Source organism: Phyllobates terribilis, unplaced genomic scaffold (genome assembly GCF_046119375.1).
Source record: "Phyllobates terribilis strain yellow unplaced genomic scaffold, ASM4611937v1 Scaffold_12__6_contigs__length_324123572, whole genome shotgun sequence".
NCBI classification, from domain to species: domain Eukaryota; kingdom Metazoa; phylum Chordata; class Amphibia; order Anura; family Dendrobatidae; genus Phyllobates; species Phyllobates terribilis.
In genome coordinates, this window is record NW_027362772.1 from 231,477,132 (window position 1) to 231,499,241 (window position 22,110).

Sequence of the window (22,110 nt, forward strand, 5' to 3'; positions counted from 1 at the left end):
AGTGGCTTAGATCCATATTATTATATAATGATTATAGGGTTATACAAAAGTAGAAAAAGGCTTAATTTCTTTCCACCATAAATAGCGCCACTATGGCGGAGTCTGGTATTGCAGCTCATTTCATACAAGTGAATGAAGTAAAGTTAAAATACCAAATTGAGTCCATTGAGAAGGGGGATTTTTTTTTTTTAAAAAAAAGGTGAATTCTGGGGGAGCTTAACTTTTTTTTTTTTAACTTAAATAACCCTATAATTTGATGACCGGTGTGAGCTCTCGCAACATTTACAAGTACATATACGAACCTGTATTGCTCCAATATTCTCCAGTAGTTGGTCAGCATTTGACGCCCCTAACAAGACTGAACTGACTCCTTCATTCCTCAGACACCAAGCTGTAAAGAAAATGTTTGAGACACTTAAAGTCTTACTAGAAAACATATAACTAATGGGTCCGCAGTCAAGAAATCCTAAGCTACTCCCGAATCCTAATACACCTTAGGGCTGATGCGTCAGGCCATACATGTCAGCGAAGGTCAAGTTCAAGGACGAGTCATACACCCCCAATCTATGAAGATGTGCTCATACATTATGTACTAACCGATGGCTAACTGGGGAAGGGTGCAGCCCAGACGCTCTGCGATGGCCTGCAGCTCCTTCAGTTTTGCTTGCTGTCGTCGTCCTTCTTCACTCAAGATCTTGTCTTTTAACCACTGATAACCCTTTACAAGATAGAGGAAATATTTTTAGAGACAAGTAAATCATCAACAGGAACCCTAAGCTTAGTGTTTTAATATGGAGAAAGTCACTGCCCATTTGCCCCATTAGGTGTGAGTAGATGACCTCATGGACATTTGTTAGCCAGAGTCCAGCTGGAAATAGTGGCCCCTGTTGCATGGATGTCTATTCATTTCTAAGGGCTTCATGTAATACTAGTACGGGGAAGCCATTGTCATTGCTACCTCCTTTAGAGATGGGGAATATAGGGCAATTCCTTTAAACATTGTCAGCTATGAATTAAGCAGCATTTCACTCAAATCTAAAGCCGGCCATGCACAGTAGACGGCGGTTGGCCGAATGATGCTTTGGCCGATCATTCGCCCGACAGCGATCTCTTCGATAGACAGGAGCATTTTTTCAGCCGAGCTCTAATGTGTACTCAGTGAGAAAGTGGCCGACATATACTGTATGTTTGGTGAAGACTTATTTCCGGGAGAACAAAGCGATCGGCAGTCCGAAATCTAATATGCCCCATCGACATCTCCCCCTACAATCAGTTGTCTGGGGACCCAATACACATTACACTGACGGCCGAATCCATCAATATCGGCGGGTTCGGCCGACAGTCTAATATGTTTGGGACCTCAAATCCTTGAGTCAAGGCTTTGGCTAGGGGAAGGGCACTTGCCTTAGGTGCTGGGCCATCACTGACAAGGGTAGTATGTTAGGGTATTTAGATACAGACAAGGTAAGGTTTTAATACTAGAGACAGGATAGGATCGTCCCGATTAGGTCACCTTGTTGTGGTGGGATGGCTTTTACGCTTTTTTGATCAAAATAGTGTTAACTAAGTATCGTATTTTATTTACCATTACTATTTACTTACTATAGGGTATATGCAAATTTTTTTTTCTTAGGTTTTGTCTGTGAAATAGCCACAGTGTGAACATGCTTATACATTGCACATATACAAACTTATGCTCTGGCACATTTCTTTGGTTTTATTTAGATACAGGGATAGGGAGACACACTATTTCTTGCTCCTTGGTGAAGACTAGCTACAATTTTGTCTTGAGTTGTCTAGTGGTTTTCAAGTCTAGTCTTATCTTACTTATATTTGGAAAAGTCTAAAAGAATGTGGCAATTATTATAAGTTCTGCTAGGTCATTCTTTTTCAAGAGTCTCCCGAATCAATTAGTTTTGAGCAATTAATTAGTGGTGAACTACAACATATTCAGAAATTACCACACTGACCTTGAGTGATGCTCTAGAATAAGGAGGAATGCCGCCATCATATTTTCCCGATACTATTCCACAAGCAAGAGGTGACCACGTCATAGCGCCAACACCTGGAAGTTTACAGAACAAAAACCCCAATGATGAACGGAGACTTATCTCCCTGAAATTCTACTGTTCAGTATGACCGTGCAGATCAACAATGGAGGGAAGACCAATCTATGGTTTTGGGTTGTGACCAGTCAAGTTACTTAGTTATATGTTATTTCCAATCCCCATGAAAAAACTTTTTTTTTTAAGTTAGAAAAGTATGGATAATTTCTTCCAAAAATAGTGACACACCTATTAATACTTTGCAGCAAAGCACAAGCAAAGTGAATTAGGCGGCATTACAAAACCATACCCAACTAGTGGACATTTTTGGAAGAAAAGCAGCCATGTTTTTTTAAACCGTGCAAATCCCTACCTAGAGACAAATAGGGACCTGAAACAAACATTTGCTGCAATACATGATGGTACAATGTGTCCCATGGTGGTCATCTACCCACTATCTGTAGATACTATATTTTTCATGCCTTCTTTGCTTATCTCTATGAGCGACAGTGACAAAACTGTATTTTGGATTTTGTTGATATCTACCATACAATTTCCATGGGATCGGCTGACAATTTGATATCGAGAGGATCTCCCACTGGATGGGAAAAAAAGACTGAAAACGGGGGATTTTAGCCAACTTAGCTTAGTGGTGGAGACAGCAAAGTCAATGGCTGCCTGAAAAACGGAGAACTGGGGTAAACTAAGGAAAAATGTAGCACCCCCTTAACACCAGATACAAGTTTCAGAACTTGGAATAAGAGGAATTTTCCCCAAAAAGGTTCAACTTTTGGCACTGGCCATGATAATTTATGGTGGGTGCAGTAAACAAAATGAACTCTAGCAAAAAGGTTTACTTTGTAGATGAAATCGGCATAGGTTTTATTTTCTGGTGCACAGACAGTCCAAAGATCAAAGATGCATCAAATTTATTAAGAGGCATACGCCTACACTTTCTGCACTCTACTCCGGAGGGCTTCTGGGTGAAGAATGACCTGGTGTATTATAAATCTGCCCCTGTTGTATTTGGAGGATGCTTGATATGTACTAAACCATGTATATTTCCAGCAGATCTCTTCTGGCACATGCTTTAAGTGGGGGGCCTTACAGATGGTCGCTACATATGTTTTGGATATATGCCAACTGAGATACAATTTTTAGAAACTTGAATACCCCTTTTAGCCCTGCATGCATCCCCACGATACTTCTTAGATCAGAAGCTTTATTTTTGAAGCAGTAACTTACCAATTTTATGAAACAGTTCTGGAAGTTGAACTTCAACTTTTTCTCTCTGAAACATGTGATACTCGGCTTGCTCACATATTGGAGGAATCAAATTGAATTGCCGCGCTACTGAGTAAGCTTCCTACAAGAGAGGAGTGTGCATGTAAATGAGGAAAAGCTGTCATAGGTGGCGTATAAAGGGTTAAAAGGAATCTATCAGCAAATCTGAGAGCAGCATAATTTAGAGACAGAGACCCTGATTCCGGCGATGTGTCACTTACAGTGCTGCTCGGTGTAGTTGTGATAAAAATCAGCTTTATAAGCAGAAGATTAATCACTGGAATGTACTCCTCCATCGTCATGAGCTAGGTATAATCCCACCGCACCACTGACAGACATCTTTCTGCCTATGCACAGTGTACACAGAAAGCAGCCAGTGGTGTGGGCGGAGTTATACAGAACTCAGCATTCAGAGGCAGAGAAAACAGGGATTTTATCAAATCTGCATCAAGCAGCCTAGTAAGTGACACATCGCTGGAATTAGGGTCTCTGCCTCTATATTATACTGCTCTCGGATTACAGCAAAAACCTGGTGACAGATTCACTTTAACAAAAATACAACACAAATATTTATATTTACACAGGACATTTTTACTATGCACTAGGTGGCAATATAGTAGAACATGTATTTCACAATCTTATAGACGAAGAAGATGTTATCCAGCTCTGGGTAATTTCTTGACCTTCTCCTAGTAGTTATAGGGATACATTAGCTTTAGAAACCCAGAGATCTGTGTAATACAGGAGCAGAAAGCGCACAGATAACAATGGGGAAATGTACAGAGAACATGCACATGGCTACAGAACTACATGAATGTAGAATTATACTCTGTGCATATTGCATCTTTGGATTTCCTGCTCTGTGGTATGGATTAATGCTCGTTCAGCTCCAAAAAAATAATTAAGCTGTAATACCTCCGCGAGCTTCCAGCTGCAATCAGATCCTGTCCACCCAACTTACCATCAACGCGGCTTTCTCGGTTTTGTTTACAGTCACGACTAATGTGAGCATTTTATTTTTAGCCAAAAGCCCATCTTCATTCTAATGTCTGTCTGAACATCACAGTACCATGCCCAGGAGACATATTCTACATAGTCTTTTCTTTCATCATATATTATGTAGATTAGTATTAAATAACTTTCTTATTTCATTCCTGTTTGGACAGTAAATACATTTATACATTAAATATATTTACTGTGTAGTGAAACATGTGTATAGACATTCATTACGTGGTTTGAGCATTTCTGCTAAATCTGCCATTAGACAGAATATTTTGTTAATGATTCCCAAAAATTTGGCAACAGTGAAAGGTTTCATCTATAGTAATAGAAAAAAATACTCTTTATACTTAAGCAATATTATAAACAAATATATACTTGGTCCAATGCAGATGTAGATTCCAAATGTATAAACAACTGGGAAAAGAACTTTCACATTCTAAGAAGTATCTATTTTTTTTCTGTATAACCATTTCCTAAACAGTTATAATTAGTGTTGAGCGATACCTTCCGATATAGGGAAATATCGGATCGGATTGGATCGGACCGATACTCAAAAAGTATCGGATATCGCCGTTTCCGATACCGGAAACCAATGCAAGTCAATGGGACAGAAATATCGGAATGCCATCCCAGCATGAGAGAATTCTCCTGATTGTTTAAAAGCCGGCAGGTGGTAAAAAGCCGCCGGCTTTTAAACAATCACACAGCCCCATACTGCTTCTCCGCAGCCTACCACCCCGATCCTCCGCTCCCCCCATCCCGATCGTAAGTTAGGACCGGGCGGGGAGCACAGCACCAGGGAGCGGGGAGGGAAGGACCCGGGCGGGGAAGCCGGCAGTGAAAAGACTTCACCGCGGCTTTCCCGTTCTGTGCTGCGCTCTCCCGCCGGTTATTTCAAATGAACAGCTGAGGTATCAGGTGATGCCGATCAGCTGTTCATTTGAAGTAGCCGCGGTGCCCTCAGAGGGTTCATGTGAGTTCATGCTTGACTGCATTGCATGAACTCACATGAACTTTCCCACGGCCGCACAGGTCATCCTCGCCTCCCAGACCATCAGCCCGTCATGATTAGTGTGTGCGGGTGTCTGTGCGATGTCTGCGGGTGTGTGCGTGCAGGCAGACATAGGCCGATGTGACACTACTACTCCCATCGGCCTATGTCTGTCCCCCGTCCACTCGTGCCAGCAGGATCAGCTCGATGGGAGCAGTAGTTCCCATCAGCCTGATCCTGCTATTTAAACTGCCCCATGTGTTATTTTTGCCCCCATACATCTTTTATTTTTTTAGGCCCCCATATATATTTGTTTTTGGTCCTCAATAAAATTTAAATACATTTCATTGGTGGCCAGTGGTTACCTAAAATAAATTAGTTCATACATTACCTGTCCCCGCCGATCGCCACCTAAAATAAAGTAAAAAATAAAAAACTACACCTATACTCACCTAGACACCTAATTCCCCGAAGCCATCGATCTCCTGTAATAAAATATAAAATAATAAACCACAACCTTATCCTTACCCCTCCGTAGTAGTCCACGAGTGTCCCATGATGATCTCCAGTTTAGAGCAGCCACATAAAATGTGACCGCTCTGAACCGCTGCCGCCGCTAGAATGACGGGGCCGTAAAGCAGCCCCGTCATTGCATAAGCGGGTTCGCCGGAGTTCAGGGAGCGCTGCTCCGGTTAGCTCCTTTACAGCCCTGCTGTACCGTGAGAAATTCCCACGGTACAGCAGTGCCGTAAAGGAGGTCTCGGGAGCTGTGCTGACTGAATGCACTCCGGTGACCTCAGTCAGGGGCTCACGCTGCCGGGAGCGGACGTGTTCCCGGCAGTGTGAGCTTACAGCAGCAATGACAGCGGTCACATCTCCAGATGTGACAGCTGTGCATGAGAGATCAGCGCAGGAACGTGGACAGGTAACTATTTTTTTTTAGTTTTTTAGTAAACTAAGAATTAAATAAAATGGTGTGTTTTATTTCAAATTAATTATTTTTTTCTGGGTGTAGTGTGTGTTTTTTCTTTCTAACACTTTGTAGATTAGTAATGGGGGTGTCTAATAGACGCCATCATTACTAACCTGGGCTTCATGGCAGCTGGCGCTGACATGAACCCCACCACTATTACCCCCTGCCACCGCACCAGGGCAGCGTGGAAGAGCGAGGCTAAGCGCCAGATTTGGCGCACAAATAGGATGTGCCAAATCTGGGGCGGCTGAGGGCTGATTTTATAGCCTGGGAGGGGACCTATAACCATGGCCCCTTTCTAGGCTATTAATATCAGGTCGCAGCTGTCCGCCTAGCCTTTGCTGGCTCCAATTTATAGGGGTACCCTGTTATTTATTTTTTTTCCGGGGGGGGGGGGGTCCCACCTGTAGAATGGGCTGTAAAGCCTAAGCTAACTGCTGCGGACTGATATTAATAGCAAGGGAGGGGGCCATGATCCTTGGCTACTTCCCAGACTATTAAATCAGCCCCCAGCTTTCCCTCTTTTACTTAAAAATACGCGTGAGCCCACTTTTTTTTTATACATTGATTAGGGGTTGGACTAGGAAATGACATCAAATTGGCCTTTTTTTTTTTTTTTTCTTTACTAACTTTGTCTTCAAAAATGCTTCAAAAACGCACATAGAATCCGTATGCGTTTTTGTGGCAAGGAGATTCGGAAATGGTCAGGAAAATTTCTGCTTTATTTCTGCATCGTGGGCACATAGCCTAATATTGGTGTGACCCCATGAATTTCGGGCTTAGGGCCAGCGGATAATACAAAGCTGGCCCTAACCCCTTTATTACCCAGTGAGCCACCGCACCAGGGCCCTGGATGAGCTGGATACAGCGCCAGAAGATGGCGCTTCTATGAACGCGATATTTTCTGGGGTGGCTGCGGACTGCAGTTCGCAGCAGGGGGGTCCACAGAGCTTGGGTCACCCTGCGCTGTGGATTCCAGCCCCCAGCTGCTTAGTTGTACCTGGCTGGACACAAAAATAGGGCGAAGCCCCACGTATTTTTTTTTTTTTATTATTTCATGAAATTCATGAAATAATAATAATAAAAAAAAGGGCTTCCCTATATTGTTGTGTCTGGCCAGGTACAAATAGGCAGCTGGGAGTTGGGTGCAGCCCGTTCCTGCCTGCTGTACCTGCTGGCATACAAAAATATGGCGAAGCCCACGTCAAAATTTTTGGGAAAAATTAATTAAAAAATAAATAATAATTTAGGGACGGCATCTTTATTAACCTCTCAAGTGTCATTTAGTGTTAAAATAAAGGATTTATTAAAAAAAAATTGGCGTGGGATCCCCATTAATTTTAGTCTCTAGCGGAGGTTAAGCAGACGGCTGGGGCAGATGTTTGAAGCCTAGGAAGGGGGTAATACCCATGGAGCTTCCCAGGCTACTAATATCAGCCCCCAGCTGAATACCTAGCCTTTACTATTAAAATGGGGGACCCCCCCAAAAAAATGACGTGGGATCCCCCCTATTTTAATAGCTAGCAAAGGCTAGGCAGACAGGCTAGGCATCCATAGGAAGCGCCAATTCTGGCACTTAGCCTCGCTCTTCCACACTGCCCTGATGCGGTGGCAGGGGGTAATAGGGCTGGGGTTCATGTCAGCGCCAGCTGCCATGAAGCCCAGGTTAGTAATGATGGGCGTCTATAAGACACCCCCATTACTAACCTACAAAGTGTTAAAAAGAAAAAACACACACTACACCCAGAAAAAAATAATTAATTTGAAATAAAACACACCATTTTATTGAATTCTTAGTTTACTAAAAAAAAATAGTTACCTGTCCACGTTCCTGCGCTTATCTCCCATGCACAGCTGTCACATCTGGAGATGGTGACAGCTGTGCATGGCTGCTGTAAGCTCACACTGCCGGGAACACGTCCGCTCCCGGCAGCGGGAGCCACTGACTGAGGTCACCGGAGTGCATTCAGTCAGCACAGCTCCGGAGACCTCCTTTACGGCACTGCTGTACTGTGGGAATTTCTCACGGTACAGCAGGGCTGTAAAGGAGCTAACCGGAGCAGCGCTCCCTGAACTCCGGCGAACCCGCTTATGCAATGACGGGGCTGCTTTACGGCCCCGTCATTCTAGCGGCGGCAGCTCTTCAGAGCGGTCACATTTTATGTGGCTGCTCTAAACTGGAGATCATCGTGGGACACTCGTGGACTACTACGGAGGGGTAAGGATAAGGTTGTGGTTTATTATTTTATATTTTATTACAGGAGATCGATGGCTTCGGGGAATTAGGTGTCCAGGTGAGTATAGGTGTAGTTTTTTATTTTTTACTTTATTTTAGGTGGCGATCGGCGGGGACAGGTAATGTATGAACTAATTTATTTTAGGTAACCACTGGCCACCAATGAAATGTATTTAAAAATTATTGGGGACCAAAAACAAATATATATGGGGGCCTAAAAAAATAAAAGATGTATAGGGGCAAAAATAACATAAGGGGCAGTTTAAATAGCAGGATCAGGCTGATGGGAACTACTGCTCCCGTCGAGCTGATCCTGCTGGCACGAGTGGACGGGGGACAGACATAGGCCGATGGGAGTAGTAGTGTCACATCGGCCTATGTCTGCCTGCACGCACACACCCGCAGACATCGCACAGACACCCGCACACACTAATCATGACGGGCTGATGGTCTGGGAGGTGAGGATGACCTGTGCGGCCGTGGGAAAGTTCATGTGAGTTCATGCAATGCAGTCAAGCATGAACTCACATGAACCCTCTGAGGGCACCGCGGCTACTTCAAATGAACAGCTGATCGGCATCACCTGATACCTCAGCTGTTCGTTTGAAATAACCGGCGGGAGAGTGCAGCACAGAACGGGAAAGCCGCGGTGAAGTCTTTTCACTGCCGTCTTCCCCGCCCGTGGCCTTCTCTCCCCGCTCCCTGGTGCTGTGCTCCCCGCCCGGTCCTAACTTACGATCGGGATGGGGGGAGCGGAGGATTGGGGTGGGAGGCTTCGGGGAAGCAGTATGGGGCTGTGTGATTGTTTAAAAGCCGGCGGCTTTTTACCACCCGCCGGCTTTTAAACAATCAGGAGAATTCTCCCACGCTGGATCGCAGCTCCTTCAGAGACACTGCAGAGCGCAGGCATTATGGGAACTTCCGATTCCGGTATCCGATATTCTAAAAGTATCGGAACTCAGTATCGGAACTCCGATACTGTAATATCGGGTATCGGCCGATATTCGCGGTATCGGAATGCTCAACACTAGTTATAATTAAAGAGAAATCCTTGGTCAAAAAACAAGTTTAAAACAAAAATCAAGCACACTTCCATGCGTCAGCTATAGAAAACCATAAGCAGCAGAATGGAAGGTTCTGAAGACCATAGTAAGAGGCACCACCTTGGGTTCTCCAAAGGCGGGGAACAAGCTCTATGGGCCTAGTTATTGCGTCAGACCTTCGGCTCACATAGGGATTAAATTACCAATACATACTAGACATTTCCTGGAAACCTATCTAATGGGTAGAAGAGAGTAATATCACCCAGGATGTACCAGGCAGTTGGTCGGCCATTCTACTGCCAACAAGACTAAGATTCTCATCCGACTGAGCAAAAATCTGAAATCATGGACGATTGAGGAAAACCGATCTAAACACAATTACTATCTACTATGAGAAAACACAATTATTACAACACCTCTCTTCCAGAAACTATTCACAGGTAATCTCAGAAGACAATTACTTTCCATATATTCTACTTTGGGTATATAGATTTAAGGGGAAGCTATCTTTGAAAAAATACCTACTTTTGTGTCATAAGTATTTTTCTAAAAAAGTTTGACAATTTATATATTTTTTTAAATTCCGAGCGCGATTTAAAAAATAAAAATTAGCAATCTTGCAATATTCACACTAACCACGGGGGATTTCTTTTTGACTTCCCGTCCTTTCAGGAAGAATTTTCTGCAGGCTCCTTATCAGCAGAGACAGGATTATAATGACAAGGAACTCCTCTATACACCGCTGATAACACAGGAACCACCAATAAAAATGTAACAGCTGACCCTGCTTCACAAGGACCTTGCAAACGCTCATTAGATGCTTCCAAACAAAAGATAGGGTGAGGATGAGACCATTGTGGCTATGGACATGTGTTGTTTCCTTAAACAATAGGAAATTAAGAGTCTAAAAAATCCCCAGCATTGCCAAAAATATTTTAAAAATACACAAGCCCTTTTAATTTAAAAAAAGGGGTTGTCATATTGAGAAAACCACTATAGATTTTAGATTAAGATTTATTCCACTACAAAGTGTGCATATGTTGCCTTAATTTCATTAAATGTTTGGGGACAGTTAGTAAATAGGAACACTAATGTACAATGTGATAAAAAACAATGGAATTGAAAAAGAACATATTACCATTATTTCCATAGAGCTCCAACGTGACGTCCCCCAATACATGGCCATCCCTTGGTTGATCACATGGGTCATGGCTCGGACCGTCTCTGTGGAGAAAGTAATGGAGGGAAGAAGGAGGAAGTAAAGTCTCCATTAAGACCTAAAAAGACAACTCATACCATGCAGGAAGCTAAATCTACAACACCGAAAAGGGAAAGAATGCTGCAAGGACATCTTGCAAGCAGTGGAAATCATTCACGTCCATTTATTCATTCACTTGCGGTAAATGCAGGTCCCAAAAAAGTTTAATAGACGTCACCTTTCCTTGAGAAAGATGAATACAGTAAAGAGAAACACAAGAACGTTTCCAAGAAATCTGGAAAGAAACTAATTTCTGTGCTATAATCAACATGAATAATTTGTAGTTTCTAAGACTAAGGTGCGTTATTGATCGCAGAAGTTCTTTACTCAGTGGGATGGGATCCCCAAATCTTGGACTGTTGAGACCGAGTGGTATTGTGTTTTTAGAAGAACATTACATGGCTATGTGAAACTCATAAGAAGTAGCAGAATTACACTCGAGGGTCCAGCTAAAAAAAAAAAAAATAGTCGTCTGTCCGCAGCTGCCCACAATGATGTAATGCATAAAATATAGCACTTCATTACATTTCATGTCCAGACATACTGTTGTACGATATTACAAATTGAGTATTATAAATTCATTTGTAGAGCGAGCTGTCAAAGTCTAGACAGAAAGTGACAATGCATGTTTAAAATATTTCACTCTAATTCCTATTAAGGATAAAAGTACAGTCAACTAAAGATATATTAAAAGAGGATAAACAAAAATAGAAAAAAAATCATTTTGAAAAAAAATTAATAAAAACGGTCTAAAAATAGATTAGTTAATATATAATAATATTAGTTATGCAAACTTATTTTTTCCATATTTTATTTCTTTCTATATATTATTTTTTTTTTAATAAGCCATAAGATACTAGAAAATATATATGCAAAATTAATGGGTTATTCTCAAAATCATAATGTTGTCTCAGTTTCCTGTATATACAGAAATCTTTTTGTGGCCAAAATCTTTTTTTTTCTTAAAAATCTTCACTGATTTGCAGCTCTCAGCCCCTAAGAATAACTCTTACCATCGAAGGAAATAAATTGTATATACTTTACTGTGGGTTTGACTGAAATCTAACCCTGCAGAAAATGTAATTCATTATTTTATTAAGTCAATATTAAAGGATATATTTTAAAATTTTATAAAAAATTGGATCAATTGCTGCAAGGCAAATACCCCACCAATCACTGACACAAAGGGGTAGAAGTGACCAAATATGTTCTGATCCCCTTCGGCTGTGATGAACTCTGCTCGGCTGTCCTAGACAGATGGGGGTTGGTTGTGTATGGGACCACAGAAATCTATAGGTTTGTAGGAAACAGCGCCCGGCTAAGCACTTTTCCACCTTTGGCTTGGTGATTGGTTGGGGTCTTAGTACCCGGGCCCATGCAAAACAAAATTTCACTGACATGTCAGCTACTCTTTAAAATGTCGGACAGTTATTAATTTGTAGATGGAAATCAAGACATGTTTGAAAAAAATAAATAAGTTCAAATTTTCGATCTGATGTTATTAATGTGTTAGTTTACATTGGTGGTATGAGAAGAATGTGAAGTTCTGTCTGAATATTAAAAGACATTTAAAAACATCTTATACTCCAGAATACGCAGTCATGGTTCTTAAAATTTGCTATAAAATCAGAGGACAGCATAAGGTTTTGAGATACTGATTGCAACGATGTGTCACTTATTAAGCTGTGTGCTGCTGTTAAAATACAATGAATGTTTAATCAGCAGGAAATAATCACCGCCTGGTTTACAGCTCCCTTGTCCAACTCTGCCCCCAGCAATGATTAACAGCTCACTGTCAATATACACAGAAAGCTGTGGTGTGGGCGGGGTTAGCTGTGCTGTGGGTGGGGTTAACTTTCTCAGCTCTGCTCTATCTAAGAACTCTGATAGTATCACAACTGCTGTACCCAGTATACTAAGTGATACATCACTGGAATCGGGGTCGCTGTCACTACATTATGCTGCTCTCAGATGAGGTAGCAAAAAGCTGGTGACAGATTCCCCTTTAATATTTTCATCAAACTTCAGAAACATAGCTTGCCTCTGAATGCCACGATAAACAAAAATATATTTTTCAAAAAGACTGTCTCTTTTTCAACTGGGCCCAAATTCAGATGGGGATACTGTATCCAAGTCGGTATTTCAGATGTCTCATTCCTGGGGCACAAGTAAACATAGACTTCTGCGGTGAAAAGGAATAGAATTTAATGCACCACGGGGGTCTGAGGGTCCATTCTAGAATCTGGACTGTATGCACTAATCTGAAAGAGTCCCAAAACCTTTTAGGTGAACCTCATAGGGGCTCCCTATGTGCTTTATATTCTGGGGAAATTTAATAAAGGAAGACTCATAGCTCTATAGTAGAACTTTATAGAAGACAATTTAAGATCAGAATACACTTTTCGTTTTGCCCATGAAATATGTAGGCCACTACTCTACTTGTCCCGTTCATGATTGTTCTGTAATCTGAGCTGCTCTTCTGGTCACAATCTCTGGCTGAGAATCTCCTGGCTTCCTGTTATGCTATGTCAAAATCAGGCTGTGAAAACTGACAAGTGGGCGTGGCCTGCTGTGTGGGAGGCCAAGGTGCCATTCAGCAGAACTCACTTTTTCTGTGCATGCTGCAGACACAACTCTCCTTCGTATCTCTATACAGCAGGGTGCATCTACATGTACACACTCTGCAGTACTCCTATTATACGAATACATTCATATCGCTTTCTCCATCATCTACCTAATCTAATTGTCTATGCATTCTATCCCATACATCCCAACCCACCTATCTATACTATCAGTCAGTGAAGGGGAGTAGGGGATAATCTATATTGTCAGGGCTGGTGTTCTGGTGCTTTGTGCATTACTTCTATTCCCTAGAGTGTTCTGTACAGGAGATGGTCCTGGGGCTGTGTGACACAATAAGTGGGAGAGGTTTAGGCGGAGTTACAGGTCGGCGCTCACTGCTGGCTTGCAGCCCAGCACAAAATGTAATGAGAAATGTGGTAAGACGAGAGTAAAGGATTCTAAAAAGCTGGTGCCAGGGTGTGGAAAACGGAGCAGAAAGGCATAAAACTACATGAAGTATATGGAGACCTTTAGGTGCATTATCCTTAACCCCTTCACACCCCCAGCCTGTTTTCCCCTTCCAGACCAATGTCACTTTATTGGGTAATAACTATGGAACGCTTCAACATATCCCAGTGATTCTGGGATTGTTTTTTTTTTTTTTTTGTGACACATTGTACATCATGTTAGTGGTAAATTTTGGTTGCTATGCTTTGCGTTTATTTATGAAAATATCGAAAATGTGATAAAAAAATTATTGAAAATGTTGCAATTTTCTAACTTTTTATGTCTTTAAACCAGATAGTTATATCACACAAAATAGTTAATAAATAACATTTCCCACATGTCTACTTCACAGCAGCATAATTTTTTTAAACCATTTTTTTTCTGTTAGGAAGTTAGAAGGGTTAAAATTTTATCAGCAATTTCTAGTTTTGTCCACCAAAATTTACAAAAACAATTTTTTAGGGACCACATCCCATTTGAAGTGACTTTGAGGGGCCTATGTGACAGAAAATATTCAAAAGCGACACCATTTTAAAAACTGCGCCCCTCAAAACCATATTCAAGACGTTTGTTAACCCTTTAGGGGCTTCACAGGAATTAAAGCAACGTCGAAGGAAAAAAGTGAAAATTTTACTTATTCCCACAAAAATATTGGTTTAGCCCCAAATTTTGCATTTTCATAAAGTTAAGAGGAGAAAAGGGACAGTGCAATTTCTTGTGTAATTTCTCCTGAGTACACCGATACCCCATATGTCGTGCAAAACTAATGTTAGGGGGTATGGCAGGGCTTGGAAGGGATGGGGCACCATTCAACTTTTGGAGAACAAAATTGTCTGGAATAGATAGTGGACACCATATCGCATTTGCAGAGCCCCTGATGTGCCTAATCAGTGGAAACCAAGTGAACCACAAGTGACCCTATTTTGGCAACTACACCCCTCAAGGAATTTATCTAGATGTGTGGTGAGCACCTTAAACCTGCAGGTGCTTCACTGAATTTTATAACGTTGAGCCGTGAAAATGAAAAAAATACATTTTGCCCAAAAAAATGTTGTTCAGTCCCAAATTTTTCATCTTCACAAGGCTAAGAGGAGAAAATGGCCCCAAAATCTGTTGTGTAATTTCTCCCGAGTACGCAGATACCCCATATGAGGTGTAAAATTATTGTTTGGGCACACTGCAGGGCTCGAAGGGGAAGGAGCGCCAATTGAATTCTGGAGCACAATTTTGGCTGGAATAAATTACGGATACCATGTCACATGCCAAAACAGCAGAAACCCCCACAAATGACCCCATTTTGAAAACTACACTTCTTGAGGAATTCATCTAAAGGTGTAGTGAGCATTTTCAACCCTCAGGCGAATCACAGAATTGTATAACATTGGGCTGAGCCATTGTAACATTACCATTTTGCCACTAAAATGATGCTTTGGCCCCAAGTTTTCAATTTTCAAAAGGGATAATAGGAGAAAATGGACCATGCAATTTGTTACGCAATTTCTTCTGAGTTCGGCAATACCCCATATGTGGTGAAAAACTACTTTTGAGGCACAGTGCAAAACTCAGAAGGGAAGAAGCATCATATTGGAGTTCAGATTTTGCTGGAATGGATTGAGGGTGCCATGTCACGTTTGCAGAACCGCCCCATAAGTGACCTCATTTTACAAACTAAATATCTCAATGAATTCATCTACAGTTGTACTGATCATATTGACAAGACAGGCGTGTCACAGAATTTTATACCATTGGGTGGTGAAGAAAAAATAATTACATTTGTATCACAAAAATTTTGTTTCAGCCCCCGATTTTACATTCTCAGACGGGGAAATGGATTAAAAGGGCACCGAAATTTGTCCCACAATTTCTGCTAAACGTGACAGTACCCCATATATGGCTGTACAGTACTGCTTAGCCACACGGAGAGACTCGGAAGGAATGGAGCGCTATTTGACTCTAGCAGAACAAATTATCGTAGAATAGTTAGGATCTCTGTATATGGAGTTTGCAAAGTGCCAGAAGAGCAGAATCCCCCATCAAGTGACCCCATTTCGGAAATTACAACACTCTGGGAATTTATCTACAGGTGTAGTGACAATTTTGACTTCATGGGTGTTTCCCAGAAACAAACAGCAGTGGATGTTGCTGACTGAGAATCTGTCATTGTAGTGCCCAGTATGTTGTAGTGCCCAGTACGTTGTCACCAGCTCATGCTTTTGGAGACACGCACTCAGTATATTAAGCGGGCTCTTATAGCTATAGAAATGCCAAACATTTGGATGCTAGCTGTGGTTTAGGCACACTGAAGCTCAGACAGGAGAGGGGCATTTGTATTTCCGCAGAATTCGCTGTATTTCTTTTGGGGGCGAGGAGCCATAGTGCTTCTCCAGAGCCTTTGTGCTACGAGTAACATGGGAGCCCCTATATTTCCATTGACAGATGACGGACCTGAATGGGAAATAGCTTTTTTATAGACTGAGTTGAAGCTTTTATTGGGAAAATTTTACATCACATTTATCCTGCGCTCTACGCTGAGCACTTACATTGGGGTTTCCATCTAAATCTCTGAATGACGTAATTCAGATGAAACCCCTAAGGGATCCATTCACTATAATGAGGCAGCAGAGTTAGTCTGGACTCCGTCTGGTCTCTGTTCAGAGGTGTCCTTCAGTTCAGAAGTGAACAAAACTGTGGCCGACTGCACTTTTATACACGCCTAAAAAGACGGACACCGACGGATCACAGGTCAGACGGGGTCAACAGTGCCTCCATCTGCCTCATTATAGGGAATCTTCCGCCGGGGTTTCCGTCTGAATCACGTATTTCAGAGATTTACATGGAAACCCTGATGTAAGCGCTCAGCGCAGGATAAATGTGAGCCTCACTGTACTGCGATCTTTGTGAGGCAGAATAAACAAATCAACAGAATGTGAAGAATTAGTTTTATTTATTTTTTATTCCATTCATGGTGCGGTATAAGTGATTAGACGACTTTATTCTTCAGGTCGGTGCAATTACAGCGATACCAGAGCTATATTGGGTTTTTATGTTTTGGCTGCAGTCACACACTAAAAGACGCTTTTTTTGCAAAAATTAATTTTTGCATCGCCATATTTTAAGAGCTATAATTTTTCTATCTTTCTGCAGAAAGTCATGTAGGGCATGTTTCTTGCGGGACAAGTTGACGTTTTAATTGGTACCATATTCAAGCACATAACATTTTTTTGATCGCTTTCTATTTTTTGGGAAGCAGAAAGAACAAAAACCAGCAATTCAGGATTTGTTTGAGGATTTTTTTTTAATGCTATTCACAGTGTGGTAAAAGTGATCAGGCAGCGTTATTCTTCAGATCAGTACGATTACAGCGATAGCACATTTATATCATTTTTATTTTTTATGCTTTGCTGCTTTTACATGATAAAAACTTTTATAGAAAAAAATAATTGTTTTTGCATTGCTATGTTCTGAGAGCTATAGCTTTTTTATTTCTCCGCTGATGGAGTAGTATGGCGGCTTATTTTTTGAGGGACAAGATGACGTTTTGAGCAATATTATTTTTATTTCCATTAGATTTTTTGATCGTGTTTTATTACACTTTTTGCTCGGCAGTATGATGAAAAAGCATAGTTTTTGCCACATTTTTTTAAGGTGCTCACTGAAGGGGTTAACTAGTTATCGGTCGGGTCGTTCCTCGAGCGGAGATTCCAAATATGTGTACTTTTTTTCCCCCCACATAAATATATACGTATTTATGGGTATAATATTATTTTCATTCTTTCATTTATTTTGTGATATTTTTTTTAAATATTTTTACAATTTTTTTTTTACTTAGTGCCTGTATGGGACTTTAACTTTTATTGGTCTGATCGCTGATATAATGCATTGCAATGCTCCAGCACTGCAATGCATTATACCGGTCAGTATTAGACTGACAGAAGCCTCTTAGACCATGACTCTGGCAAGGTCTAACAGGCTTGCCGTATCTGGCAATCGGGCCCTCACGATGAAGTCGCGGGGGTGCCGATCGGATGGGAGAGGGAGCCCCCTCGCTCTCCTAGCCTCCCAAATGCTACCGCTATTGATCGCAGCATTCATGGGGTTAAACAGCTGGGCGTGGTGCAGGCACCGCTCCTGGCAGTGACACCCAGGTCTCAGTTGTCACCCTCCTCTTTCCCCCTCCTATATACACAGAATCTCATCAGTAGCAGCTGCCATCTCCTATTTCAGTATTGGGAAAGTCTGTCTTCATTGAATACAGATTTTTACCCCAAAGTTGAGAATTTTGATAATGACGGATCAATTTTGGCAGAGAAAAAAGCAGATTTGTCTAATAAAATATATTACAAGGTTGCTTATATTCACGTGTACTATTAATTTATAAAATAAAAATTAAAACAACGGTTACGATTTAAGCATTTATGGCAAAGCCAGTACTCGAGTTAGGGTAGTGGTTAATGATAGAGTTGCCCAAATAACAAGTTGGGTTTGATCCTCCAAAACATTCAAACTTCAGGATGATGACTGCTGGCGTGAAGTTTGCACGGGCTAAAGTTGTTACTACTTTGGTTTTTGCACTTCATAAAGTTATGCAACGTAGAGTTATGTGATGTGGCACCAACCTGACAGGACACAATAACTGCAGGGATTTTCATGTCTCGATTTGGGTAACTGGACTTCACATTCGACCAGATCTGACCAGTATCCAATATTTCAGACTTACACGGCATGTGATCAATGGGCTTAAGGTGCCTTCATTTTGAATCAGTACCAAAAATACAGCTATAGAAAGTGATCCACCATTATGAACAAAAATTCCAGTCTACTTTACTGGAACAAGACTTCTCTACCTTAATGGTATCGGGGTTAGGATTGCTTCATGAGTCCAAGTTTCACGGTCTGTTTACAGGTTGTCTCGTGACCTGAACACAACAGCGTCATTGGCAGATATAAGGCTGTTGAGTTTGGGTCAGGAGACCTACAGCTGGTCCAGAAGAAAATTTCAAAAATTTACATAGGTAGAAAGAGTTATGCAGGCAAACTCTCTCAATCAATTTGACATCAACCATGGTGAGATGGCACTGCATTGAGGCAACCATCTAAGTCTCAGTGACTATCGTACATGGCTTCTGATCTATTTAATAGAACCCTCGTACAATTTTTGATGGTTGTCTCAGCAGGGCCAGCACTCCACACTTGATATCAGACTGGGTGAGAGATACTGTGCCAACCACTTAAAGGCCACTAATTATGCCCTAATTTCATTAGCCATCAAAAGCTTAAATGGAATCTGTCTGTAAGATCAATCCACCCAAACAGCATATATGGGCATGCAGGTCTTTGAAATGAAGCTCCATCGACACCTTTATATCGTCACTCTGTTGCTGCATACTAGAGAAATTTAGAGTTCTCATCTATATGGAAATTGGGCACTAAGTGCTCTGGGTGTGACAGAGCACTTAACTAGCCTTTGCCTTCTAAAGCTTATTTCTCCGCCTAGCACTAGCCTCTTTGGCTCTATTGGTAGCTCACTTTCTCATTTCCTTGCCTGACACCTGACATCACCCAGACAGTGAACTATCAATCAAGCTAAAGAGGCTGTTGTTAGGTGGGGAAATAATCAAGGGAGGCAGAGGCTTGTTAAGTGCTCTGTCAAAACCACAGCACTAAACCCATCATTTACATGAATGAAACGCTACTTTGTTGGGAATGCAACACCAGATAGAAGGTATAAATATGTCAATGGATTCACATTTAACAGATCTATGTGATGTTCGATTTGGGGAGGTTGATCTCACATGTCATGGATAGGAAATTTGTCGATAAGTAAATTTAGTGGTAGAATATCAGAAAAAAAAATATAAAGTAAATGGTGCCTTTATCGAAAAACATATCAGTTTCTAACATAACAAAGTACAAAAAATTATAACTTAGACCAGTGTTTCCCAGACTGCAGTCCTCACGGGCCCCAATACATCATATTTGAAGGATTTCCTCAGTATTGTACAGGTGAGAGAACCTGGACAATTTCTGATGCCTTGATGATGCACAGGTGGTGGAAGTATCAAGGCATCAGAAATTGCCCCAGGTTCTCTCACCTGTACAATACTGAGGAAATCCTTCAAACATGATGTGTTTGGGCCCGTGAGGACTGCAGTTTGGGGAAACACTGACTTAGATTATCACAGGGACAACAGAATTTTTGGACTCCATGCCTTAAGCTTACAGATCCCTTATATTTGGCTCTCCAAGCTGTTGCAAAACTCCCACCTTGCGCAACGAACTCAAGAGCCACAAGGTTGAAGATCACTGGCTTAAATGAAGAATGACACCATGACTTAAGCTGAGTTTTCCAAAACTATGTTAATTTAGACTAAGGTGAGTTACCCTGACCAGTGTATGTTACATGTAAGAATGTGAGATATGTCACAAAAGGCCTTATGGAAGCATGAGGACAAACTGTCTACAGGGCAGAGTCCCCACTGCAGTGCTTGCAACGCAAACTGCACAGTGCAATTGTGACTTTTTAAGTGTTTCTAAAAGTAGAGGCAAAAAATAATAATTTTACACAACAGAAAAAAAAGATTTTTTTTTAACATAGGAAATTGGTCAATGATAACTTAACAAAAAAAATTCAACATCTGTTAATTTTACACAAATGTCTACAATTTGGATCTCAACAATTGTGAGACTTTAGAAACACTTTAGGGGAATAATGCTTTAACTGTCTCCATCATGCAAACCTTTTTTCTTTCTTTTTTTTTTTTTTTCAATATAAGCCCATGCTAAGAGAAGCAAATCATCCGCTCAAAGCATGAGATAGGACCATGCGATCTAGAAAACAAGCATTTTTGCAAACGGGAAGAAAAAAGGTCCCTAAAAGTGCACCGATGCATAATTGAGCATTACACTATTGGGTATCAAATCGATCAATCACACAAGCAAAACCAACAGATACTACAACTGGGCATAGGAAAAAGTAAAAAAAATAATAATAATAATTTCCTGCTGATAATAGAAACTTAAAATTCAGAATTTTTATATTTTATTAGATTCCTGTATAATTTACCAAAACTATAAAGAAAAAAAAAAAAATCACAAATGCATATATATATATTTTTTTACTGCCCAGATGTAGAACTGATCTCCACTTCAAGAAAATATTACAATTCTTTATTTCTTGAAGTACTGAGTATTCTCCTCACATTACAGAAGTCCCAGCAACGGTAATGTGCTCCCGGAACGTAAAGCAACAAACAAACAAAAAAAAAAGAAGAACAATCCAAACAAAACACCAATGATGCAGATAAACAGCTCTAAATGAGACACCAACCAGAATATACCATGCAAAAAAAATGAAAAAAAAAATCCTAGTAACAAGTGTAATGATATGGTACACAAATCAGGGCACAACAGGGTAAGGGACAATTAAAGGGATCAGAAAAAAAAATATTGGATTTTTACTTGCAAGATGTTCTTAAAGGGTATTTTTATGCATTTTATGGATATTTTGTTCCCTTGGGGACTTGGGGAGGAAACACTTGTATGGTAAAGATAAAAAGAGATTATCTGTCCCATAAAATGCCTTTTGGACACGGAATTCAATATGGAGATTGTGGGTACTGTGTACCTTCTATGATGAATGTTCTCGACTTGGAAGAACTAAATGGGTCTCCTGGTAATGAAAGAAAGATTTAGAAAGACCAGAGTTTACAGCTGAAAGTTCATGACATTGTTTGACAAAAGGGCACAGGACTTCAAAATTATCATCCGATGGAGACAAAAACTTTTCTGTTGTGTGAATACAACATTGTAAAAAAAAAAAAATAATCTAAAATTTTATTTTTTAAATTACTACGGGGAATTACTTCGAATGACACCCATTGATTTCCCTCCACTTTTTGCAGCTTAATTGTAAAGGAGTATGAGCAGTTTTAGAATAAATTAGTGGTTTAAAAACAAACAAACTGAAAAACACATGAATATATTAAAAACTGGGTGAAATGTGAGCATAAAACATAAGAAACAACAAGGCAACAAAAGTGTAAAACGCCCCAATAGTTCAATCCACCTGAAACATTAAACTCTTTGCAAACATATGTGGTATTGTAGGCAATAAATTATAGGATAACTGGTGAATCATTTTGGCATATTTTAAATAATTAAAAATTTACAGAGTTCTAACAAAAATGAAAAAGTATACAGCAAAATCTAA

The 22,110-nt window shown here is 40.7% G+C and overlaps 1 protein-coding gene across 11 annotated transcripts in view; it reads right to left on the reverse strand.

Moving 5' to 3' along the window:
* KCNAB2 (potassium voltage-gated channel subfamily A regulatory beta subunit 2) overlaps positions 1-22,110 on the reverse strand; it is a 222,852-nt gene that overhangs the window by 11,955 nt on the left and 188,787 nt on the right. For 7 of the 11 annotated variants that reach the window (XM_073656716.1, XM_073656712.1, XM_073656719.1 and 4 more), the window contains 6 exons: positions 21,526-21,570; positions 10,713-10,798; positions 3,291-3,411; positions 1,971-2,065; positions 598-718; positions 303-391 (listed from right to left, as the gene is read on the reverse strand). In XM_073656716.1, coding sequence (XP_073512817.1) covers positions 303-391; positions 598-718; positions 1,971-2,065; positions 3,291-3,411; positions 10,713-10,798; positions 21,526-21,570 — 557 coding nt within the window. The remainder of the gene's footprint in view (positions 1-302; positions 392-597; positions 719-1,970; positions 2,066-3,290; positions 3,412-10,712; positions 10,799-21,525; positions 21,571-22,110) is intronic. The other 4 variants (XM_073656718.1, XM_073656717.1, XM_073656721.1 and 1 more) reach the window with 1 other exon arrangement.